Source organism: Pithys albifrons, chromosome 14, assembly GCF_047495875.1.
Source record: "Pithys albifrons albifrons isolate INPA30051 chromosome 14, PitAlb_v1, whole genome shotgun sequence".
NCBI lineage: Eukaryota > Metazoa > Chordata > Aves > Passeriformes > Thamnophilidae > Pithys > Pithys albifrons.
The window spans coordinates 14,198,148-14,225,320 of NC_092471.1; the positions used below are offsets into that span (position 1 = coordinate 14,198,148).

The 27,173-nt window shown below is 39.8% G+C and overlaps 2 protein-coding genes across 7 annotated transcripts in view; both read right to left on the reverse strand.

The window, feature by feature from the left end:
* The window catches only part of LOC139678645 (fmr1 neighbor protein-like), an 81,149-nt gene extending 65,949 nt beyond the window's left edge, over window positions 1-15,200 (reverse strand). Inside the window, exons 1-3 of the mRNA XM_071569627.1 lie at window positions 15,121-15,200; window positions 13,068-13,164; window positions 11,044-11,181 (exon numbers count right to left, since the gene is read on the reverse strand). Of these exons, the coding sequence (XP_071425728.1) occupies window positions 11,064-11,181; window positions 13,068-13,164; window positions 15,121-15,166 (261 nt within the window). The 5' untranslated portion in view covers window positions 15,167-15,200 and the 3' untranslated portion in view covers window positions 11,044-11,063. The remainder of the gene's footprint in view (window positions 1-11,043; window positions 11,182-13,067; window positions 13,165-15,120) is intronic.
* A 9,215-nt stretch (window positions 15,201-24,415) lies between these two features.
* FMR1 (fragile X messenger ribonucleoprotein 1) overlaps window positions 24,416-27,173 on the reverse strand; it is a 28,097-nt gene continuing 25,339 nt past the window's right edge. For 4 of the 6 annotated variants that reach the window (XM_071569075.1, XM_071569078.1, XM_071569072.1 and 1 more), the window contains one exon: window positions 24,416-26,392. In XM_071569075.1, the coding sequence (XP_071425176.1) occupies window positions 26,231-26,392 (162 nt within the window). In that variant the 3' untranslated portion in view covers window positions 24,416-26,230. The remainder of the gene's footprint in view (window positions 26,393-27,173) is intronic. The other 2 variants (XM_071569076.1, XM_071569074.1) reach the window with 1 other exon arrangement.

Consider the following 27,173-nt stretch of genomic DNA (forward strand, 5'->3'; position numbering starts at 1 on the left):
TGAGAATAGCTGACTTTCCCCATCCCAGTTTGCTGTAGTCACAAACTGGTTTGTGGTACATCACAGAACTCGCTGATGGATACAAGGGAACCAGGAGTAGGACTCCAAGCACGCTCAAGTCTGCTCGTTGCCCTCTGGATACACAACTAACCCTCTCCTTTTAGCCACAAGAGAGCTGAAGCTCCACCTTTCCACACAAGCAAACCACGAGATCTACCAGAGATCTACCCCACACAAGAGCCAACCCCACAGCAGTCCATTCCCTGTACTCCTGGAGCACCTCTTCCCTGGACACATCTTTCTGTAAAGGGGGGAGGTTATCAGGTTATTCCCACCAAGGGTTAGTTTCCTTTCCACTGTTACTTGCTCTGTTAAGGAGGCCACACAAAACAGCTGACACCAACCAAGCTGCCCTTTCCTCTCTATGAAAAGGTGAAGGGGATAAAGCAAGGAACAAGCTACATCATGAATAAGGACATCATAGGGAAGCACATAGCTAAGCCAGGCAATATAAGCTCATTCAGTTTACTCTCCTCCTCCCAGTCTAATCACTGAGCAGAAGAATCAGCCCTGCTCTCTCCCCTCTTTACCAGCCATGCTACACCCACTCCTGTAGGTCCTAAACATAAGTTTAAACTGTAGAAGATCAAGAGAAACATATTGCTATCAACTCTCTAGAGCAATTCCTTTTGCTCCTCTTATCTTGGCCATTGGTAAGGAAACTTCCCAGTGTGACCATTCACAAGACTGGCAGCCACACTCACGCCATGTCAGTGCTGGGGCTGAAGCCCTTTTCACACTGGTGGCTCCAGTAACCCAACAGGTCCTGCTTGGCTCCCTGCACACCCCACACTCACACCAAGTTTCCTCACTGGCTTGATCCCAGATTTCCCAGAGCAGAATCTCAGATGCCTCGTTCCATAAAGCAATTTTTTCAGGGCACAATAACACAGAAACAGCTCACCCTGAGCTACCTGTACTAAATATCTTCCTCAGCACCATCATCACCTTATGTTACTAGTCTTACCTTACCAGCCCTATGCAATCCATGCTGGTTTTGCTCTCCTCTTTACCTTTATCTCATTCTTTACCTTCCTTTCACTCAGGTGCAGTGGCCTAATCATCAGAGTCATCACCTTCACCTGGATCAGATGAGACTGCTGGCAAACATTTTCCAGGCAGCAGCAATCTCAATCTCTTCCTCTAAGCTATTTTCTTAAAACCTCTTCCAAGAATACTTCTACATAATCAGCACACCTTCAAAGACAAGGAGGAGCCCACCACAAACCTAGAGAAATCTACTAACAGTAGGTTTGCCTGCACTGCAGTCAACAGGTCCATAGCATTTGTAAGGAGACAAAAACCTTTTCAGCTCATTGTCTGGATGAATAAAGAAATAACTACTCTTTCCTCTGAGGCTAAATTCAGGGAGATTGGCAGAACTCTCACCTTGCTCAGTGGAAGTGAATATGAGTAAAACAGGCCTGAGCAGCTTTGCCACTTCAGGAGCCTTGGCTGCAGAGGAAGCTCTACCTCCCTTCACTTTAGCCTGTGACATAAACCACTGTCCTCTGAAGTGCCTGAGTACTTTCATGTTACTGGGGTCACGGAGCTCAGGGAGGTGGCAGCTGGGAGGAGGCTGATGTTTGGTAATGATCTGGTTCCCACCCTGGAAGACAATTATCAGCCAGGTGTGGCTGTGAAAGGCATTGGTTGGAGGGATGTGTAACGCCTGGCAGCACACCTGGCTCAGGCATGTGCCATTCCCAGTAACTGGGAACCAGGAGCAAAATCTCCTTCAAATAAAGATGTGGAGGAGCAAACAATGAGATTCTGCAGCCGACTGCATATGCAACCTCAGGCCAGGATTAGAGAACACCTTCCCTACCCAGTACTGATGAGTGAACCCAAACTTCATTGCAGATTACAGGGACTTAATAAAGCAGTCTGACTACATGATGTCCTAAGAATAATTATGATCTACCCATCTTGTTCATAGTAGTCATTATGTTGCTGTATCTGTAACAGGCTTAATAACATGGTGAAGAGAGAATGGGGAAGAAAAAAACATTTACCTGTCTCATTGGTCATTATTTCCTATATGACTGGGATGTCAGTGTGAGGAGAACCAAGTAGTGTAGAGAGAATTAAAGCGCAGAAGATTATATTTAAATAAGGGAGACTGAGGTCTGCCCGTGGACTACACTAAAGCAATGGTCTCATAAGTGCGGGGTGTGCACTCAAGACAATCCACTGGAAGGAATAAAATGTTTTCTACATCACTAAAATGAAAAGGAAAAAAACCCCAGTGTTTATTCCATCTGTATCTTGCCCTTTTTAAATTGTGTGTTTTATAGGGTACATAATATATTAGTACAGTAGTGAGAGTACATGCTCAAAAATACTAATAGGGCACAGGATGAAAAAGTTTGGAAACACAAAGGACTGGTTGTGCATTAGCAGCAGATCAGCTCTAAAACAAGAAGTAGTGCTGAAACAGCAAAACAGCTGGAGCAGGTAAATGTCAGAGTAGCTATACTACTCACTAGTACTGGCACTAATACTGGTGCTAGGACCTGAACATCCTGCCCTGAGCATCAGGCTGGGAGGAGATCACAGTAAAGTGAACAAACCTCTGGATAGTAAAGATACAATCAGAAAACAAGGAAAATTTAGTTACTTGTTATGCCTGTTGCTGCTGTTCCAAATAATTGTCTAAATGTAAGATTCATGTGGTAACAACTCTAACCTGTCTGCAGATGACATTTTAACCTTGCCAAAGTATTTTCTGCAGACTTCCCTAAATCAAAGCATCTCATTCAGTATTGGCTGGGGGCTTCTTGTTAATGGCATTAAGCAAATAGAAAAGTGATTATTCTAAGAAAAAAAAGTTTATTGAAGTATAAGAATATGAAAATTGCTGCAGTGCGTAACAATAATTCCTTTGGGTTTATTCTGGCATTCCTAACAGCGTATATAAACTGACAGATCCTAACAGCTCATTTAGAGGTATTAGGTCTATTGCATAAATATATGGTCAAGAGGTCTTTAATGCACACCCCTGTTATTGCAGACCATAACAGCTGCTCTGGAGCTGTCAGCCTAGTTTGTCACAACCTATTTTAATCTCAAAAAAAAAAATCCTAATTACTTTGTAGTTGCTAAGGCATAATTTAAGCTGATTGTTTGGTGCCATAGCTGAGTATTGTTTGAGCAGAAGAGGTGAAATACTACAGCAACTATAAAGAACAGGTATTGCTACCATCAGACAAATCACAGGGGACTCAAATTCAGAGTTAATAACAGAGATGCCTGCCACATGTTTACAGAGAGCAAACAATGAGAAAAGAGAGGATGTGTTTTGTTTAACTCTGTACTCTGCTACTTTAAAAACCTACAAGGAACCATTAAAGCTATGTTTATAGTTAAAAAGCAATATCTGCTTGCTCCCCCACTTCCCAGCTCAACTGCCTGCTGCCAGCCAGCTGGGAAAGCTCTGCTGGGAAAGGGGGTGCAGCACAGCTCACCCATTTTAGCAACATGTTTGAATGTAAACAGCACATTGAGAGTTTCCAGCAGAGGAACCCAATGGAAAGAACAATGCTATCTTTTCCTGTCTTTTGGCCATTTGGCACATTAGATTCCTCCTCTGCCCATAAGCACAGACAAGTGGTTGGAAGGTCAGAGAGGCAGACAGCTTTAAAGGTAAGAAATGTGTGGGGTTCAGCTGCTTTTAGCACAGGCAAAGGCTAATATAAATGCTCAGAAACCCCAGCTGTCTGTCTCTACCAGGCTCTTTGCTCAGAATGTGATTCTCTATAATCATGTCATTCAAAGAGACTTTTGCTAAGTACTGAGAGAAAAGTGGCTTCCTTTGGTGAGGGGAGGAAAATGCCTGTTGCTGCAAGCTATCTATCATCTTAAAAAAAGTTCAAGATGTACTAAAGCTCCCTAAATTTTTATTCCCAACAGAGCAGGGTAAGATCAGTGTTTCCTTGACAGGCACTCCTCCCATGTCAAAATCTACTTCCCAATACAGTTTTGCAGACATTCACCTGCCTGCTAGGTTGGATAATAAATAAATTCCCATCATGTCTTTATTTGAGAAAGATTTTCTTCTTGCTGCTTTTTTTCTTTTTCATTGTACATGTGGACAAAGCTATCCTCCTCCCTCACCCTCACCTCCCCCCAGCTAGGAAATAGTCATTTTGAGGCAAGACCTTAAAATTGATGATTTTGAAAGTTTTCCCTATTGCCATGCTGTTCTGCTCCTGCATTCCTGTGGTGCCAACAGATGAAGTTGTAAGCCTGTTCGCCTCCCTGCATCTAATCCTGATACTACTCAGCAGCAGGGAAGGTGGGCAAATGTTCACTAGCAGTTGTTGGCAAAGAAACACAGCAGGATTTAAACTGGATGATGCCACTGCATGTGTAAAACAACCATTTGAGCAAATGCTGCTATAGTAGCATCTTTAACCAGTAAAACAGAATTTGTTGTTAACCTTTTGTTTCCTAGCTAGCTGTGCGGAGGAGCTATGATCAATTGTAGTTATGTTTAAAAACAAACAAACAAAAATCAAAACCAACAACCAACCAAGCCTATAGATAAAAAAATAAGATAAGTGCTTGTAGGAGTTGCTGTGACAGAATTTTAGTGTGTTCAAATATAACAAAAATAAATTGCAAAAGCAAAATAGGAATAACATTCTGTTGCAGTCTGGTAAAATTTTCCAGGTAATTTTTCTCAAGGTCATTTTTTCCATGAACTTCCTTCTCTTCCTTTCCAGTTTGGACAGCCTGGGCTTTAGTTGATCTGCCACAAACCCAGATGTTTCACAGTTAACCCACAGTAATTTTACAGCATTCCAGCACTATTATGAATGAGGATCACCATAACAGTAATTTGCCCTGCTTAGCCACTACTCAAAGGCTTGCTCTGATCAACTACTGTGATATTGAAATAACACCACCCCAATAACTGTTTCCCCCAGGCTCTCAGGTCTCCTTGCTTCTGACAGTTGTTCATAGAGACCTTAAGAGCTCCTCCCTCTGTCCTTCTTTAAAGTTCTCAGTTTGGTACCTGAGAAATGTAACTGGAAATATCAGATATCAATGCAACCAATGTTGGGAAAGAACTTTTTCCCACCCATCCCTCCTTGAAGATTATGGGAAAAGGCCCATCACATAGCCAACCACAATGAGCTATTGCAATTGATAAGGCCATGTTTAATTGAGAAATTGCATTTTGGCAACGCTGCACCCTACTTGGTGCTTTAACTGAAGCAGGGATTTCCCATTAGGAAATGTACACAAGAGCATTTTACAGCTGTGTATTATCTCCCTGGTTCTCCTAGCTGTGCCATAAGTCCTAAGCACAGGAAGTTATCTGCCTTTTTTGTTGGCATAGTTTCTCCATCCCACATTTAGGTCCTGTGTGTTAGTGCTGGATCAAATATAGAATCATAGAATGGATTGGGTTGGAAAAGACCTCCAAGACCATCAAGTCCAACCCTTGGTCCAACTCCAGTCCCTTTACCAGATCATGGCACTCAGTGCCACGGCCAATCTCAGTTTAAAAACCTCCAGGGATGGGGAATCCACCCCCTCTCTGGGCAACCCATTCCAATGCTTGATTACTCTCTCTGGAAAGAATTTTTTTCTGATATCCAACTTAAATTTCCCCTGGCAGAGCTTGAGCCCATGTGCCCTTGTCCTATTGCTGAGTGCCTGAGAGAAGAGACCAACCGCACCCCCCCCGGCTAGAACTTCCCTTCAACAAGAAAATATTTAAAGCTTAAAGAGTCAGTAAAAACCTTGAAAGGAGCCTGGGCAAGAGTGTAGTACTAAATGACAGACCAAGCATGTGCATCAGAAAATTCTTTTTCTAAAGGCAAGTTTTTTTAATCACATCAACTCAGCCGATGACCATAGGTGGAATATTGAACAGCTCTGATCTTACAGACTGAAAAATCACATACCTGAAAACCAGGGAGGTTGATGCAGCAGGACTACAGCACCCATAGCCACACTCCCTTGTAGAGGGCAGCTCCTTGTAGAATTGCCATCACCCTTCCCACATTGCCTCAGTGTCAGCTGACACAACCAAACCTGCAGAGCCATCGATGGTGGCTGATACCACAGAGGAACAGCTGCCACAGGGTGAAGCTCTGTTTCACTTACCTGTACACTGAGCACACACATGTGCTCAAAGATTTATCTGCTGGGATGGGAGATACACACAGGATAGTGGATTCTGTGAGGAAGCAGTGCAGGAAGAAACCTGCCATGATTGTGTAGGCACTTGGAAGCACTACAATGAAACCTTAGAAGGTTAGAACAGTACAGCTGTGGACAGTTTTTCCCTTTCATCTGGAAGAAAACTTTTTTATTAACTTTTTTTTTCCCAGTGTTTTGTAAAACAAAAAAGTTTTGGAGCACAAATATCAGAAGCAAAATTGAATTGGACACAACCAATTGCTCCACTAGGACCTTGCAGGAGAATAGAATATGGAACATGGAACACTTTTCCCAGCAAGACCATTTCAGCTGTGCATCCAAGCCTAGGTCAGCAAGGAGCAGAGGAACCATAACATTTTAAAATTACATCCCTTACATGGAGACAAGCTTGGAAAATATTTGTTGGGCCATGAAGTACATTCTCCTCCTATGTCTGCACTATCTGGCACTGCATGAATCTCAGCTGGGTAAAATGGGCCTCAGAACTGAACCTTAAGCCTTCAAAAAGGTAAGACAAGTTTCCCAGTCACTGAGAATTTGCTTGAATACAAATTTATATTTGGCTTTGGGTTTTATCTATTCTCTTACTCTAACTGCCTGCCTAACAAAGATTTGGGAAGGGCTCTCCCCACATGGGTGTGCCCCTTCCAGCCTGTGCAGTGGATTTTTGACATCTGATCCCGTCAGATCTCGGAAGCTAAGCAGGGTCAGCCCCGGATTAGTACTTGGATGGGAGACCTCCTGGGAAATGCCGGGTGCTGTAGGTTCTAGTCCTGAGGACTTCACTGGCACTGTCCAAGCTTGCTCGGCCATGGCAGCTGAACCTCAGGACTGAAACGGTGGGGGCCAGTTCTGCGCACGCTGAGCCTCACCTAAAAAAATCCACTGCGCAGGCTGGAAGGGCACACCCACGTGGGGAGAGCCCTTCCCAAATCTTCGTTCGCGAAGCTGAGCCACACACACACTCTAACTAATTCTGTAGTGTGAAACTTGGATTTCATTCCACTGTATTTATTTTTTAAGTTCTCCTGACTTTGAAAGCTTTCTAAAGGTCAGATGCAGAGAAGTACCAGATACTGCCACAATCGCCCACCATGTCATGCAGCCATTTCATATTGCTCTAAAGCTTTCTAAAAAATCATCTCAACTCTTTCCCTTCATCTCACAGAATGTGTTTAAAGGTGTAGGTTAGATGTCAGAGGGAACAGAAAGTGAGAAAAACCCTCTGTCATTAGCCTCGATGCAGGCTCTGAGTGATGTGATGCAGAGCTGTCCTGCTGTTGAAGCTGTATCACAGCTCCCACCTCTGGAGCAGCAGCATCCACTCCTGGACACAGCTATTGTGCATTGGGACAAGTTGTTTTGCCTTGTATTTATTTAATCTTTTTGAAGATAAAGAGGGATGTTCCACTGTGGACTCTTTTGTTTCACTCTGTATCAGTTCAATAGGAGAGAGAGCAGAGCTAAAGCCACAAGCAATGGTTTGTATATCGGGTAAGCCTTCTAAAGCCTCGTCATCATATGCTGTATTATGTTGTCTTTTTTACTGAGTGACCATTGCTCTATTGTACACTATCTGCCTTTTTGTGACTTGATGAACCACATTGTAAAAGGCAGAAATCAATAAAGTTCTCCAGAAGACAAAACCACTGAGGGAAAAATGTTTTCCTGCAGCACCACCTTGTGGTCCCTTATTTTAGTACTGAAGCTGTCCCTCCCTCTCCCTGGGTGGGGAAGGTGGAAGGTCTTTTCTGCACACTTGGGGACCGCACCCAGCCTTCTGCAGCCTCTTTGGAAGCCACAGACGGACTGTGAGGAGCCTGGTAAAAATGCTTGTACCTTCTTGTAGCTTGTTTGGATTCTAATTGAGATCTTGGAAGGGATAGAAAAGACAAAGGAAGATTGAGTTTGGTTCAGCAACATGCATCTTGGTGTACACAATACAACCAGCAGCTAAGGCACTGGGGAAAAGACATAGATGTGTGGTAATCCCATCCTGAAACTGTTCTGTAGAATCCTAAAGTCCAGGAGCACAAAACCAACTAACCAACCAAATATTATCCAAGGGATCTGAATATTCACTAGTGGCAGCAAGCAGCTGTTTAGCTGAACAAAACATCCACCTTTATGTGACAATGTCAGTACAGTTTGCATCACATGCAGGCCTGTGAATGGATATCTGTGATTTGATCTGGTGGCAATATTGACCTTCAATAATAATGAAATAGCTATTATAACATTTTAGCCACAGATAACTTATGCAAAACCCATGGCTTGACAGCTACTGATTCAATAAATTGTCAAGTAAATACATAAGTTAAAATGTAAAATCAGAGCTTTTGTCTTCAACTGAAAAGCAAAACTTTCATCTTTTTAGAACATTTTTACAACAAGGTTTCTACATGGAAAAGGACAGGGCCCAAGTCCATGCACTGTGCCTTGACTGCTGTCCCTCTAAGAGTAACATAACCCTGGCTGTGACTTTTTCATTTCACCTCCTCCTTTTATAGTACATGCATTTTGCTTATGCTCATCTGCCCAATCTGGTGCTGCCAGATACAGTTACTGCAGATGCATTGATTGCTCACTGTTAAACACAGTTGTTTTATTGGTGTGCATCCCTTTGTCAGGATGTTATGTGACATTGAGAGCAGTTGTGCTGTCAATGACATGAAAATAGAAGGAATTTATTATCCTTCAAATCAAAACCATGAAGCATCACATGAAAGCCCAGCTTTCTTGTTCTCCACAATCAACAGCCACAAGGATCTCTCTGGTTTGTCACATGCACAGTTCAGTTGTGACAGTGTCTCTAAATTCATGGAGCAGGACACTGTTTTTATCTTTGTCAAAATGTCTGTAGACATATTTCACCATTCATAAATATAATATGAAGAAAGAGAAAACACAAAACAGAGCAAACAGAGCCCTATTCAGTCTCCATAATTCTGCTGTTCCACATGAAAAATATTTTAATACTTTTGCTTACAAAATTATAACCAAATCATCCATAGTAAAAAGCTTCTGGCAATGGTTGCAATGTCAGGCTTTAAAGCCCCTGCATATCATCATGTCTGACCACCAGTAAGTACCTCAACAACTTCATGAAATTGCCCATATGCATATTACACCCCCATTACACTTGGATTTTAAGTTACGCTTTTTTGGGGACTGATGAAACTAAAAAATATATTAAATGGGGAATACTTAAAGTACAGAGTTTCTAAGAGTCACTCATAATTTTACTCTCCAGCTTAGGACAAAAGTGCCATTCCTGCCAGTTGTACCCCTTGGAAATTCTGCAACATGGACCTCACAGCCCCAAAGAAAAATGACAAGTGTTTGCATTATGGATGACACTGAATTTCACTGACATTCTTTTAGGTGCTCACTCCTACTTTGCAATCAGCTGTTGAAAACTGATACAAGTTTTTTCTTTTATTTTTGTTACACCAGAGAGAAATAGAAAGAAATTGCATTTTGGAATCACCTACCTTGGGAGACAGGCCATCTGAAGACCAAAAATGTTCTATGGTGCAATGATATATCATGAAAAGAAACAATGCCAGAGACAATACTCCTGCAGCTTCCTTCAGCACTATGTATTTTTGCCAAGCAGATCTTTAAAGGAATTGCCCAACAACAGATTTTCCAAATTTTCTGTACCCTGGTAAGGAATTAGTTGTTCTCCTCAGTTAGAGTAGCAATACTGAGCTGTGTAACCACCCAATACTGAAACAGAGTACGCTTGCCTTGCTACCCATTTAATGAGTGACACACTCTGTCAATCTTATTCTGACCCCTAAAATGAGATGGGCACATAACTGGTATCTTTATATCCCTCCACAAGCATGCTACAGTACTAAGAGTACACTGACTTTATTATTCAGGGATTGCCATGAGCAGTTTGCCTTTCAGTGTTACTGGGGTTTTTTGTACAGGAGGTATGGAATGAGAAGAAGGAACTACGAATGAAGAACTTTTATTGCAAAATCAATACTATTATCAAGGGTTAACAACATTGTATTACTTCAATACTAAAACAAAAGATGTCATTTTCTAGGAGATAGTCAAATAATCCTGGTGTCTTCTGCTTGGCCTTCAGGATCAGGTGGATGTTCCTATACACTAAAGGGAAAAATCCCCAAACATGAGTATGACTAGATTTAGGGACATCTTTACATTTCTGTCAAATCAATACTCTCCCTGAAATATTTCCTTATTGTCTAATGACCTCATTGACACCTTTTTATTTCATTGTGACCTTTAGTAGGCTATAGTTTGGCATGTTCATGTGAAGTAAATAGCATTTCTCTCTCAGATCACATTCATTTCAGTACTCAGTTGCTCTTCAGCATTGAGGAAAAATGCCAGGATATGGAGTTATGTGCACACATCAGCTGAAAAATACCCCTATCCACACAGGGCAGGTTCTTCATTGTCTGTAAATGGTTCCACATCTCCTGAATGCAGCAAACCCATTGCTTTTCCATTTTCCCATGCCACACAGTTTACACATGGGGTAAGGAACACCAAAATGGCAGAGGGCTTTAACCTAGGACTGGAATACTGTCCATGGCTCCGCTGTCAGTTAGGATCCCAGGACAACAATCACATTCTTACTAACTCATTACTTCTCCCACAACAGAAACTGAGGGTGATCTCTGATGAACAGTGCCTTTTGACAAAGTCTACTGCAGTGGGAGGCATCAGGTATTTAGTATTAGACATTTTTAGTATTCTACACAGAATTAATAAAACTATCCTGAAATGAATGAACAAAAGAATATTTCAATGTTAGTTTACCTTCTTTGTCCTTTCTTAAGTCAATCAAGTAAACGTTGTTGAACCTCTTCATCATTAGTCTCTTCACCACGTTTTCTTCTTTCCCGTGCAATTTGCCGTACTTTTTTGCTCATCCCTTGTAAAGGATTGATGCATGGACTGCAACATATTAAAACAACAGCTGAAATTGATTGACTTCCAAAGTAGAAATTTAGAGAAGGTCACATAGACTTGAGCCATGAAATCCTATCTCCAGTGAAAAAATTCACAAAGCTACAGTTGATTTCAGGGGCCATCACAAGGTTCATCTCTAGAACATAAATAAGGTGAGGATAAGCATTTCATTATGTTTTGCCCATCTCTTACGTTTTCTTAATGAATTTCACCTCACCTTCTGATTCACACAGAATCACAGAATCATTTAGGTTGGAAAATACCTTTAGGATGATCAAGTCCAACCATTAACTCAGCACAGTTGAGTCTGCCCCTAAACAATGTCCTCAGCTATTACATCAACATGGCTTGTAAATACCTCCAGGGTTGGACTCAACCACTTCCCTGGGCAGCTTGTTCCTATGCCCGACAACCCTTTTGGTGAAGGAATTTTTCCTAATATCCAATCTAACTTCCCCTAGGACAGCTTGAGGCCATTTCCTCTTGTCTTGTTGCTTGTTGCCAGGGAGAAGAGACTGACCCTCACGTGGCCACAACCTCCTTTCAGGGAGTTGTAGAGAGTGATATGGTCCCCACTGAGCCTCCTCCTCTCCAGACTAAACACCCCCAGCTCTCTCAGCTGGAGAGGATTAAAGGAATACTCTTCGAAGCAGTATCCTCCATCAACTGTCTCTAAAACTAGTAAAACTCAAAGCTTGATAGGATTGTTTCTTTCCTAGAACTCAAATAACATGATGTTGAAAATTTAAACCATTTAGCATCTGGTTAATCACTGCATTAAAAAACAAAGCAAAAAAACCCAAGTCATAGCAGAATAGCAATATTCCTAATTTCACTGGTTATGAAAAAGCACAGAAACAATCATTTAAACATTAATGTGAATTCTGTCACAGTGAACACATATTAATTCATTTTCCAGAAAATTTATGATAATTTCATGTTGATTCTTTGCCTCCTGTTTTCAGAGTCATGGATGACTCAGTGCAGCTCTCTGTATGCTGAGCATCAGCTGTTGAGCACAGTGCAAGATGTAATGTGAAGATTTTCACAGCAGGTTTTATCAAAATGTGGAACTCCACAGCAATAGCCATCTGCTAAGCAGCCACATTAGTAAAGTCTACGTGTGTGTATACATGCACGTATATGATCCCACACAGACTACTGTATTTTAGTAGAGTCAAAAAAAAAAAAAGCTTCACTAAAAAGACAAATCTGGCACTAGCCATTCAATATGAACCACTACCTTAGAAAATAAAGCACAGTTATGCTAATTTCTTCCATCCCAGTTTAATGATTTTGGTGTGGAACTTTAATTTTCCCATTACCTTAAAAACATATATTCATGCTGTAATTCTTCACAATATCAAACACTAAACTGCTTGCATAGAACTCAGAGGTTGTGATGTGCCCTATGCATTAAAAAACTTCATGCTACACACCACAAATATATTTAGAGATAATTAATTCCCAAGCACACTCATAGCCCATCTTTCTTGTTCTGTTCAGGCCTACTACTTTGTTCTTCTCTTCTGTCTCTTACTGCATATCTCCAGGTCTATCATGGAGGCAGCTTTGTGTTTTATGTGCAACTTCCTAAGCAAGTGAAGTTAAGATTAAGCTCAAGTCCTTTTTAACCAGGTCTTTAGAAAAAGGACTGGGGCATTAAGTAACTATTTTTTCCTTAATCCAAATTGACCCTCTGTTTTATGTAGCTTCAAAATAGGTCTCATCTTTTGTGTTTGCACATTACTTCCTTGGTTTTTTGTGAAACTTTTCTCCCCTCACCTACTTAAAAAATGTCAGTTAGCCATATTTTCACTGTTTAGAGGCAGGACTTCATAAATTTGGTCTGGTCATGCTTTAACACTTACCTTCTCTGCAAAACAGCACAGCAACAGATTGGTAGAAAGCCCAAAATCAAAAATCCTCCCCCCATAAGCAAAATCAGTCGAATTGCCAGTTGCACATCTGTAGAGGCAGCAGAAGTTTGCATTAGTTCTGAATCACTCTGATACACACACAGAGGTACAGCAGAGATCAACCTCTAAGACAGACACCTTTACTGCCATGAAGTTACAGCCAGGTTGGCACTTGGCTTACACAGAGGTTTTGTCAGCAAAGCACTGACAGTACTTACACCTTAAGACTTTAGTAACTACCAAGGAAAATTGTCACCATTTAGCTGAAGTTAGAGTAGGACTCACTGATCACAAAGGTCTTTTTCGACTTAAATTATTCTGTGATTCTACATATGTATCTTAGCCAGCAACACAATGGCAAAAAAGTAGGTGTTAGAAATGAGCTCTGATGAAAAAGAATTGGTCTCACCTGAGTTCAAATAGCATAAGAGTTTAGTTTAAGAGGCAACTGTGGTTTGAGTGAGCTCAGGGCACAGGGTGGAGTTGGGGGGCTGGGGAATATATAATTTTAAAAAATAAATCAAAGTCCCTTGGAAGCTTCCTTAAGAATAGAGACAAAATCTTTCAAATGAATGCTATTTATCTACTTCATAACTTTTGCAGCATTTTCTTGAAGCCTCATTTTATTCCAAGTGAAATTGAAGACAAAACTCCCAGAGAAGAATGATTCAGTATGCACCCGTGACCATCTTACAAACACAACAGCCATGAGTCCAATATCTGCTAAGTGCTTCTATTTAGTCAACAGATTGTTACAAGGCAAACAGTGCTTGCATTTTCTTTGGACATATGCTGTACATCCAGGAGCATTCAAGGAGCTAATTAATATACAAATAAATCTGTAAAATAGTCATCCTTTGATATTGATGTCCAAACCATAAAAGCTTAACTGGAATAACAAATCAAGCAGTCACAGATGAATAAGCGTATTTAATTTTAACATTTGCTTGAGTATGTGTCTTAAAAATGAGCAGAAGAGCTACAATTTTCTTGGTACAGCTCTTCTTGCTATAGTGCAGTGTCTATTACACATAATATAAAGGCCCAAGCTGGAAATGAATATTATTAAAACATTTAATTTCTGTTGTAGATCCCTAAGCAAAAAGTAGATTCTGATGGCACCACACCGAATAATACATTCTTTGGTCAAATATTATCTAACTAGTAGTAACTACAGCTGTCCTAGCACTGGAATGTGGAGATGCTCAAGCTTCTTTCACATGAGGAAAAAAAACACCTTACCTACCAAGACAATGCTCAAAGAAAAAAAGGAAGGTAAAACATAATGTTAAGGCTAGAATTTGATAAATCAGAACCACAGAAAGTTAGGTTGTAAGAGACTTCTGCAACCATGTAGATGAACCTTCCTTCTGAAGCAAGGCTACCACCAACATGAGGTCAAGTGAGTTGTGTCTTTGTCTAGAAAGCCTGGAAAACCTCCAAGGATGGTGACTCTCTCATTCTTCTAATGAGCTTTTTTCCCCCTGGTGTCTGAGCTAAATTTCTCAAGCATCAACTAGGGGCATTTCCCACTTGTTAAATTATCTGGTTCTTACAGGAAGAATTTGTGGCTCTGTCATCTTTGTAACTTCCTTTCTAGACAGTCCTCAGTAGCTATTAAACAACCAATAAGCCTCCTCTTCACCATGTAACATACATCCAGTTCCTTCACTTTTTCTTCACAGCGCTTTCATGGAGTTACTACTACTTTAGATTAAACTCCTTTTTCACAAATAAAGCCTTTACTTCATTCTTCATACTAACATATCTGACTATGTTTATTTGTATGTCACTTGTTCTTTGCTTGTGCTGGGCTTGACAAGATATCCAGACAACTACCAATGAATTGTTTCTTAATTAATATACATGTGAAGAAATAAGTGCAAGCTTACACTTGAAAGACTGGTGTCCTGGAAAACTGAAGAGGCAAACACCAATGAAAATGGTGTTGTGTGAGCAGAAGAGCACTTGGCCATGGGGCTGTAAACCACAGCAGCAAACTTACCATCTTTAACCGGCATGTAGCACTGCAGCTCCTGGCCAATGTTCATAGCACAGCAGTGGTTGCTCAGGCATTCAGACGCATTAAAGCTTTCTACATGACAGGGAACTGTGGGGCGCTCGTTGCTGAGACGGCATGCTTGAAAAACAAAAAGAAATAAATATCAGGTTAAGATCTCTACTCTAGAAATGTTCAGGTAGAGGGAAGTCATCACTTTGATGTCTTCAGCAGGTTTTGATGGGTTAAGTTTGCCAGGAAATAGTATCATTAACTTTCATGTATGTTCTTGCCCAAAACCTAATCACTCTTTACATTTAAATTAACAGAAAGGCTAAATCGTGACATAGAAAATCTTCCATAATTTCCTTTGTTTCTGTAAGAAACAGTTACAATGCTGAAGTTAAACACCATTGTTCCACTTTTGTGTACTTGGGTTTGTCAAGTATGTGAAAAAAGACAAATTAAATTTTCTGACTGGATTGTTTCTAATTAAAAAAGGCAAATTTTTTTGAAAGACTGTGTTGCAACTAACCAGCTCTGTTTGGCACTAATGATATGCTTCTACAAGCAGCTGAAAATCAGCTAACAGGAAAAATCCCGTGACATCCAATCCAGTTATTGAACACAATATTTAAGCAATTTTTAAATTTTTCTATTTAATAACAGATTTATTGATAATCATGAGATCTTCTGTGGGAATGGCTTAAATGTATAAGATAGTGATAAATAGTAGATGTCGTTGTATATTTAATTCCTGTAAAACATCATATCACATCCCTTATATGATACAGCAGCTGCAAACCATCATTTGGTTCCAACAACACTCCCAGGACTGCACTCACATTTATCATAGACATTACCAGTGGCCAAATTCAGTTTATGAAATGGGGGACAGGCTCTTCACCAGCCCTAAGTGTTTACTTAGGGCTAGGTGTGAGTAATGGTGGAGGTACACTGATTAGGGTAATGCAGAAACATAAAAAGTGGTATTTCTGCTCCTCCTTCCTATTGGTCTGTGATCTAGTTATTGAACCAGGCTTGGTTAGATAAAAATCCTTTTCTGTATTCATAAGTATTATCTTATTCAAATTAGCATTGTGATTTCCATCTCAATAATTTTATGAAAAATGTAATTTAACTTCAGCAGCCCAAAGGTGAATGGAACAGCCCAATCTTATGGCCCTGGAGCCTTCTCCAGCCAGCACAAGTAGGAGAAAACTAATGTGGGGCAAAATCCTTCTTTCATTTACACTGTGCCAAATTCTCTGTTCTGTCTATGCATACATGGGAAGACTAGAATACAAGTTCAGATCAGATACAACAAAAGCTAGGCATGGGGGATCCTAAGCAAAAGTTTCCAACACAATTCCAGCATTTCCAACACAATCACATCACTGACGATGGAGGGGTTTGCAGGAGGGTAGTAATGCAGCAGAAGCAAATTTGTGATTGTTCCAAAAGCACATTTAACAATAGCATTTTCAAGAGATCTTGAGAGTTTTAAGTATTAGACTGAGGGGTTTAAATACATTAAATCATGACAGGTAAGGGTGGGAGGGTGGACTGGAAGTGAGGCAGAAATGGAAAGGGAAGAGAGAAACAATGCTGCCATGATGAAGTGACACTTACTCATTGGCCTGAAGAAATTTAAGAGAGATTCGAATACACCTTTCACGGTCATGTTACGTTTGTTGGGTGCGACTTCACTTTCTCCTAAACCATGCTGAATTGGTGCTGCAAGATCTGGAAGTTCACAATTATTAGCTCATTACTATCAAAATATCCACAATTAATTAAATGCAATGACATTTTCATACTGATTATCACTCATTATGAAGGCATTTACAGTCATTATGAACTGTGTCTACTGAGGGCCAGCAAGGTTAAACTTAGATGTCTTTTTGTTGCATTCACTTGTATTACTTCAAATTGCTTCATGAACCACAATGAGTAAAGAACTAAAGCTCTAAAATTTAAATTAAATAATCCATTCAGGTGGAAATTGTCAAGGATAAAAAGCTCTGCTGTTCACCTATAAGGTGCAGGTTACATGAAAAGGCTTTATTGTATCTACAATTATATTTCTCTTAGGTACACAAGCAGAACATCCAGCCTTTGAGATAAAACTCAGAAACATGGTCAAAGGCACATGCATCTCTCCCAAGATTTTGCTTCAGACAGTGCCCTACTGCAGTTGCATAGAAAAGACCAAAACATCCTGAACATAGAGGTACTGCAGTATTTTCCCAATCACTTGTGATTTCTTGCCCTGGGACTTCTCAGCTACCTCCCATTTACACTGCTCTAAAAAATGTGGCATCAGCAAACCTTGCTGCCTCCCTACATTTATTTTTCATTAAACCAAATGTGCAAGTCACAGTGGGACTCCCCTGGCAGTCAACCACTCCCCAATGAGGGGGAAAAAGAAACCAAGTATTCCTACCTGCTTGCCTTTCTTTCCTCCATGAGAGAAACTTACACCATCAGCTTTATTGGCTTTCCATGATGGAGTTTGCTGAAAGCCATTTCATGGTTTTAGAGCTCCTTGTGAACAGAACTGAGATCACGGCCTAACCAAAAACTAAGGTATTGAACAACAATCTTTGGGCGGATTATTCAGCTAAGAGCATAAACTCCCTACTTGTCCTGGGGCACAACCTGCCTCTTCTGTGACATATAAAACTCCCGTGGGAAAAAGAAGCATCAGGCTAAGGAGAATTGAAGGTATCGTCAAAATAGAGAATCTGAAACTAACATATAATAGAAATATGACTGTCAAGGCTCACACCAACAGCTGTGTCACAGGACCCCTCTCCCTGCCACTAAACAATGCAAAAGGACAGAAAATTTTAAAGATTTTGTAATGATTTCACAGGAAGTTCATGAGATGAGTTTTAGAACAATCAGTTTAGTAAGAATTATCTGAAAACATGAGCATGGCTGCCTTACACATTACCCTCTCCTGCTGGAGTTTGAAGAGACATGAGCCATATACACACATAGGCTTAATGGGCATTGCTGTACTTACCACATTTTATCTGTGTTAGAGCTCATACCTCCACCCATCCAACCTGACAGCCTTTTACAATGACACAGCAACTGACAGCCTTTCACCAAGACCTGAAAATGTAGTCTCTGAAGTCTAGTTTCTCAGTGCATTAAGGATCAAATGCAAGCTTAGCCTGTGGACTGATCCCTTACACAGGTCAGATGACCAAATTTAACATCCCATGTGAGAGGAAGTTGTCAGCCAAAAATCTTTACTAACTATTTTGAGTCATCTGCTGCAGTATGGAAATACATCAATTCTCAACAGACTATAAGAACACCTTTAACAGTATGCTGGAAAAAAAAAGTCAAAGTGGGGAAAAAATAGAAGAATCTATATAATCAAAATTAAAATAAAAGCAAGACAGGCAGGGATGAAACAAGCAGCATTTCTTGCACAGATGCAGAGAGGAAAATGGGAACTACAGTTGCAGGAAAAAATATTTTGCTCTATTTAAGTCTCAGGACTGATCAGTCCCCTTTGGTGTAATTGCTTGTAATATTTCTCAGTATTTTTCAATCATTTCCAAGACAACAAAACCATAAACTTCTTGCTAGTAAAAGTACTTGCTTCTCCTTTTCTCCTTGCAATACTCACATGAATGGATGCTACAAAGCAGTATCAGGACCATGAAGACCCAAGCTCGATGGGTGCCAATGGACAGCATTACTGCAATAAAACCAACAGCAATAATAGGAATAGGGTCAATTATGAAAAATTATTGATCTTAACTTTGTACTTATGGTTAGAGCAAACACAACTGCTGCACAGAGCAGACTGCCATTTTTTTTCTTTTTTGCAATAAAGAGGAGGCTAAACCCAGTGAATACATTATGTATATAGAAAATATTTTAAAGAAATTACTCATTTAATGAGAGTTTAAAGGAAGGCATCTTGTTCATAGAGACTGGCCAAAATATTATCTCTCAAAAGGGTCCCAGAGCTGGATATCTGGCACTTAAAAAGATAATTTTTAGCTAAAAATTTTAATCCCCGTTCAATGAACAGAATCAGGACTGAAGAATGGAAAATTGCTGGAAGCTTAAAACTGAATTTGAGTTTAGCTCATTGAGTTCCTCTGTCTTTTCAAAATTGGAACATATGAAATGCTTTGGATAGTATTTTTAAATGGTGGTTCAAAATGGTATTACAGACAAAAACACTTTTAGACATCCCCAAGTCATTCATAGCAATTTAACAGCAGGTTTAAGCTGGATTTTGTACCCCCAACCAACCCCTGATGACTGCTCTGCCAGATACTGCATTTCACTTTGCCTGCTGCTCCTCTTTTAGCCTCAAAACGTCTTTTTTTCAATTACTACCACTTAGTTGTTAAGACAGCTTAAACCTAGAGGCTATTTTGTTAGTACTGACAAAGGGAGAACACCCTTTTCTGAAGTGCTATACAGAGAAAAAACTGGCTGCGTTTCACACAGGTACTGCCCTTTGAAGGGTCAGTTCTCCCTGCACTGCTGCAGCTCAGTGAGGATCTTCCCTGCCCGTAGATCTACCTGTGTTACAGAGAAATACACAAACATGTTCTGTCCCACAGAGAAACTTTACTTTGATAGTTAAAACATAAAATTACTTTTTAGGAGGACAGGAATCATGTTTTCCAAGAGACCTATTAAAATCTAATAACATTCAGGACAAAGTGGGAAAACACTATGTGGGAGAAGGAGAACAAGGGAGATAAAGATAAAATTCTTGTCCTTGCCATTACTTACTTCTTTTGCTGTCTTCTCCTCTCCTGCTGGAGCAGGACACTTGCAGCTCTCCCAAGTACAGCAACTGCAGACTGGCTGCACATGACAACCATGGAGTCAAAGCACATCACAATGGGCTCCCCTCAGCTACCACCACGCAGCTCAGATGGATGGAACAGGATGGATCAACAGAGGGGCCAGAAAACAGCTGAATGTGTTTTGGGAAAAATTAGCCCCCCAGAGACTGTTAGGAAGCCTCTCAGTCTTCTAATCCACCAAGTTAAAAACAGATTATACTCCTAAAAATGCTCCAGTGTGCAATACATAAAAACCTCCTAATTGTGCAGACCAGGTAACAGATATGTCAGGAGATCAAAACACATTCCTCTCAAAAAGGAACCATGTTTGGCCAGAGTGTTGAATTTAGAGGTTTTCACTAATCCATGAAAGGCGAATTAATTAGGTAACAGCATCATCCCATTGCACAGTATATTTGCACACTTGAAGCAAAAATCTGAAACATCTACTTCTTACACCGAGAAAGCCAAACACATCTTGGGCTATGTCAAAGAAACGTGGCTGAGGGAGGTGATTCTGCCCCTCTACTCCATTCTCATCAGACACCACCTGGCACAGTACAACCAGCTCTGGAGATCTGTCCTGGTTTCAGTCCTTTTAACTATTCAGGGAATAGTTAAATTTCTTCCTCGTAGCTGGCACAGTGCCGTGTTTTGGATTTAAGATGAGAATAATGTTGAAAACACACTGATGCTTAGTTGTTAAGTAGTGCTTGCTCTCAAACTAGGACTTTTCAGTTCCCATGCTCTGGCAGGGTGCAGGTACACCAGAAACCAGGAGGGAGCATGGCCAGGAGAGCTGATTCAGGCTGGACAAAACATTCCACACCACTGAACATCATGCTCAGTATATAAATTGTGGAGGTGGCCAGGAGACGCCCATTGCTGCTCAGGGCCAGGCTGGGCACTGCTCAGGGTGTGGTGAGCAATTGTATTGTGCACCACTTTTTCCTCTTGGATTTAATTTCTCTCACTCCTTTTCATTACAATTATTATTATTGTATTTTATTTTCTTTCAATTATTATTAAACTATTCTTATCTCAACCCACAATTCTTACCCTTTTTTTTTCTTCCCCCAGTTCTCATCCCTGCTGGGAGGGTGGAGGGGGAAGAACGGACTGAGTTGCCAGCTGAGGTTAAACCACAAGCCCCCAGATTAAAGGACATGGACCTTTTTGAGCTTGTCTAGAGGCTCATGAAGATGATCAGAGATGAACACCTCTGCTGTGAAGACAGGCTGGGGGACCTGTAGTTCTTCAGCCTGGAGAAGGCTCTGGGGAGACCTTTGACTCCCTTCCAGTGGTAAAGGGGCTACAAGAAAGATGACAACAAACTTTTTAGCAGGGCCTGTTGCAATAAGACAAGGGGTAATGGTTTTAAATCAAAGAGGGTCAATTTAGACTAGATATAAAGAAGCAGTTTTTTACAGTGAGGGTAGTGAGGCCTTGGCACAGGTTGCACAGGGAAGCTATGGATGCCCCATCCCTGGGAGTGTTCAAGGCCAGGCTGGGTGGGGTTTGAAGCAACTTGGTCTAGTGGCAAGTGTCTCTATCCAAGGCAGGGAGGTTGGAACTACATGATCTTTAAGGACCCTACCAATCCAAAGCATTCTAGGATTCTACTACTTCCATTCCTTTTACTAAGCAAAAGCTCTTAAATAGACCAGGAGCAGTGTTTTTAAGAGATACAGTAGTGTAAAGTAAATGCAGATGCCCCCAGATCAGCAGTTCTCCAAACAGATGAACTGTCTAAAGTAGCTGCTGTTTGCTACAATAGCCATCTGAACAGATATGTGAGCTTGAAAAAAAGTTATACATTCACATGTAAATGTTAATTTTTCCTTCAGTTAATTTTCATTTAAAGAGTGGCTCTCTTAAACCTAATCTGTATGCAGCATTAGCTTGCTACAATAAGCAACAATATAGAGTATCCTCAGTTTCATTGTTTCATTCTATATCCAGCCTCTAGACACAGCCATTCTCAGTACCACTGAAGAGATGTCTAATACACCACAGACAGTTTTCACTTCCTGAAGCACATGACTTAACACACAATTAAGATTTACCATGATGATTTATCTCATCGAACACTGCAGACAGTGAGAGGCATTGATGGGACACAAATGTGGGACTTCTCAGACTGCTAAGAATCAGCAAAAAATTGCCCCACATTTAAAGTTGAACTCTTAATTGATTTTATTAAATATAGGACTACTGACACTCCTTTCTGCAACAGCAGTTACACCTGAGGCTCGGCTGGAGTCCACTGGGTGAAAAAGCACATCCAAACCAAATACCACCTGAAATCATTCTTTGCTATACAATTTATGCAACAGTCAGTTCTTAGTACAGACTACATCCATGTGATTATTCTTTGCCTTCAATTAATTGCTTTCATTCCAAACCAGTTTCTTATATTCAGTGCAAAAATATAAGAAAACACATTGAATCCTCAGAAGATTCCTATGATTCCAAAATTACCTATGATTGTGGTTGTTCTTATTATCCCCTTCCATACAGTACTCCAAGCACACAAAAATTACTGCTTTGAAGTCAATTGTAAAGAAATTTTTAAACTAAGTAAAAAAAGTAATTGTTGCAACTGACTCATTTGTGGTTTAGTGGCAATTACTTGTCTCTACCTCCAACTGCTTGAGATGAATGACCTTCATAACTGTGATAGCACAAGTGGCAGATGTGCGATACATTAAAACAATTGTTAGAAGTAAAGATTCATCCCCTGATGCAGGCAAAAGATCCGCAGTCCTCTGTCAAAGACTTGTGATGCCAAAGGGTGAAGAGCTGTTGTTGTAAATCACAGCATAAAAATGTGATTTGAAACCCACACTGTGCTTAAGTCTAACGAAACTCTGGCAAGGAGAAAATGGTCGATCAAACTGGAATCTATTCAGGACACCCAACTCTGCAGGTCTAACCTCACTTCTCATAACACAGACAAAGCTGCCTTACACCACTAAGGTATTAGAAGTCCCAGTCATGCCGACTGTCATGGACGTATGTCCGGAAAAGACTCTCTGAGAAGCACCTTTTAGGATGAAAATCTAAGCACTGTTATGTTCGAGTAGATGACAAACAAGCTTGTTACATGCTACTGCTGAAACAAGTTGAGCCTGTCACTTTGTAAAAAACTGTAGCTGCCAGAATCGGTAACACATCCCCCCAGCCTCTTAACACAGTATTTCACTGCAAGTCTTGCTCTACCTGGAAATAGAAAAAACAATATACAAGACAAAAAAAATAGTTGAGACCCCTCTTTTCTCTGGTGGATTAGTACAGAATTCCACTTAGCAGAGCCATAAAGCAGGGTTCCTGAAGTGACTCAGGAATACCCAGTGGAAGCTGATATTTTCCCTTTTATTATTCAACACTGAAGGGTTTTGCAGAGAGATATACTGCAGATCAGTAAAATCTCTTTCCACAGTAAGTGCTCTTATGAAGAAGCAGAATCTACAATCAGTACCATAGCCACAGTACTTAATGGCCTTTCTGGATGCAGAAATAGAGCACAGTGCCCAATATTCAATATTAGAGACACCAATGGCTGAAAAAACTAACCAGTAACTAGTTCAAATAATTTTTGTAGTCATGAAACTAAACCTAGTTGCTTCTAGAAGTCATGACTGCTCATAAAGATGGGATTTTTATCTGTTTCAAACAAGCTGCATAAAGAGATTTTTCCTTGACAAAGTTGTAAAAACTCAGAAAATCTTAACTCCCCACCATCATTAAAATGCATTCAGTGAAGAAAAGAAACACCAATTTTCTATTTTTATAAGCATCTGTTAATTCATAGGCTTTGAGCTTAACTCTACTGAATTTAGCCTTTGGCATGATTCACAAATACCTCTCACTCTTTTCAAAGAACTTTATTTTAAAAATAATTTTAATTTATTAGACCATACTTTATAATAGTTACCAATAGGACGGACCTGAACTCAAGCATCAGACATTTGTTGCACTTTCAAGTTTTGTAACAACATGACTTTTCAAAATAAAAATGTACATTTAGATTCACAGTTCAATTTGCTGAAATTTCATAACATTTAAAACCACTAGAATATGAATGGAAAGGGATATATGTTAAGCACACCAATACCAAAAAATGTCATAACCCCAAACTCCACTTGAAAATGGAATGCAGCCAATTAGTCAGACTGTGGTGTAGTAATTTCACATTTAACCTAGTTAGCACCTTAGTGAACTCAGCCACTGAATGTGAGGAAAGTGTGTGCAGTGTGACCATTCAACAGGTACTGTACCATTCCATGAGGAGACTCTGTCTTCTTGAGCATTGTGCCGTATTTCTGAAAATTCATAATATCTGACTTTTCTAAAATGTGTAAATAAACAATGGCTACAGTTAAAGTCTAAAGAAAGAAATACTTTCTTTACTTCTTTTGAGATTTTTTAAAAGCAATCATTCATAAGGATTGCATCAACATCAGTTAGCAGAGGAAGATCAAACTTTATTGAAACTGCTTGCATACAAAATATATTGCACTATAACCAAACAAATGTCAACATAAAATCCAATCTGTTGTAGCTAATATGTACAGAGAATATTGCCCAAGAGCAGTTACATTACAAGGTCAGTCTACCTTGGTTAATTATCTACAGTATTTTAAACCAAACAGCTTACAGATGATGTGTGCAAGGTACCAATTTCTGTTTTCAAATACTATACATTCCCAAAATAAATAACTAGAAATCAACATTAATGTTTGGCAATACTTTTTAAGACATTTTTATATTTGTTAATTCATGTGCAGTTCGTTGCCAGTTTTAGTATGCTCACCTGTATGCAAGGAAAATAAAAAGAATGAAGAAAGCAAAGAAACAAAACTCACAAAATACATCAGAGGCAAGGTCAAGTTTGTACAATTCTGTACATAAACAGTGGCTCTCCTTCTGGAATAATCTGAACAAAAATGGATTAAAATGAAGGTCCTTATGCAGTTGTGCCCAGTAAGTTTAATGTGTGATCAGAAATGAAAGAAAGCACAGCTCCTCCCACCACTTCCCACCATTCCCTGGTGTACAGCTGTACTTTGGATCAAATTCTGTGACACCTTCAGACTGCCTGGCAATTAGGACCTTGTACCTCAAAATATGATGAGCTTTTGTTCTACCTTCACTATCTCCCACTACTGTATCTGTACTTCCCAGGGCATTACATGTGGTGACTTTTTTCCTACCTCTCCTGAAATAGCCTCCAAATTAAAGTAAGCAATTCAAAACCTTTAGGAGAATGAAAACCATCAATGCTTTAGGCTGGTCATCTGGCCAAATAGCAGGCACACATTACGAGCTTGTGAACGTGTTACACTTGTTCCCTCAGTAACAATGAGTTTTTTAGTTTTCCACAATGGAAAGGTTTGTTGTTTTGTTTTTGGTTTTTTTTTAGTTTTTTTTAAAAAAAAGCTTCTGTACTGCCTACAAAGAAAAAAATTACACCCCTTTTTCAATAACACTATTTGCCAAATCTTCAGTGCAAAATAAATTTCCTATTCTTATAACAGCCTAACTGAATGTTTATGTAAGGAAAAAATTATGGAAAGCATGCACTTGTCTATAAAGTACTAACGTCTGACAAGGATTGCTACATATATTTTACATTTAGTGTTACCAACTCATCTTCCCTGATTTCTGCATCCAAATATAATATTCCTACCTGCCAAGATATAAAAAAGGCACAGATCATACAACTTTTTTGCTAATGAAAATGACAATTGTTACATCACACATATTTCAGGATCCACCAAAATATTGAAAAAGGTGGACCAGAATGTGAACTGACACAGGACATAAAACGACATAGCATTTCATGAAGAACTGGTAAGTTAGATTGAAAACAGAAGCCAATTTGATTACTGCAAACACTATTTATTCTGAAAATTGAAATTGAGCAGTGAATTTGACCCGATGTGTTCAAATGGTACAACTGAACAGAAAGTTTACCAATGCACAGCTCTGTATTTTTTAAACAAACAAAAAAAAGAATCTTTCATAGTTTGAACTGCAATATGTACTTGGAAGCGATTTTCGGAAGTTCAGGTATTTTTATGCAAATATTTGAATAACTTCTTATTCTGAAAACAACTGCATACTGTTGATGTTAAAAAAGGCTAACAGAGAACATATGTTCATTTCATGCCCTGCGCCATCTTGCCTACGATTTGTCTTTGGCCTAACAAGTTTCTCTAACATGGAATAGGAATTACTGAAACAGTATAGGAAATATGACTTCAGAGTTATGCAGTTTAGGGGACTCCGTTCACCAGCGGCTGTTGACCATCGGCGCTGTCCGTCTTCTCCTTCTTCTGGCTCCGTTCTTTACCCGTGCGCAGCCGGCTGCCTTCACTGGAGGTATTCTGTAATGTTTTAGTGTGGACACTCCTTTCATTATTGCAGTCAATTCTGATCTGGAACAATTCAGAGTTATATAAAGCACTCTCCTCTCCTCCACCCCTTGGCCATCTGGGAGGAGCAAATAGTGCCATACCCTTCTGGCTTTGTTAAATGTCTCCAGCTGAAATTGGGGTGCATGAATTCTTTTCTCTTAATGCCACATACTTGTGGACCTAAAAAAACCCCTGAAACAAAAAGCTTCCTATCTACCTGGCCTTGGAAGCTCAAAAAAACATTTCCAGTGTTGTGCAAGAAAAAGTTGAAGAACTAATATCAGATGTATCTCTGAAACATTGTATCACTTCTAATAATTCAACTTTCTACTCTCTTTACCAAAAAGCCCCCCCAAAAACACTGCATCATTTCATGGCAGCTTTTCTAACATGCAAAAAAAAATATATACATACTGAGCCCCTTTTTGCATCTGAAAAAAGTTTCATTTAATACACTCAAAAGACTTCTGCAGCCTTTTTAAGTGACCATAAAAAAAATCCGAGAAAGCCACGTTGAAAGCAAATTTTTGTGCTTATAAGGGGAGTAAATACTTATTCCTTGAAATACTACAAGATTTCTACAACTTTGTCAGCCAGGTTTCAAGAACACACAAGTGCTTTTTTTCTTATAAAATATAATTCATCCAAATCTCAGAGCAACAGAAAGAAACCCCCATGATTTAAGTGCTTTAGGGTTTTTCTTTCAGCACCACATTTCCTCAATGTCTACTTCAAAATTGGTAAGTTAATTACTGATTAACTATAAAACTTGTACAGCCATATTTGTTTTCCATGTTAATTG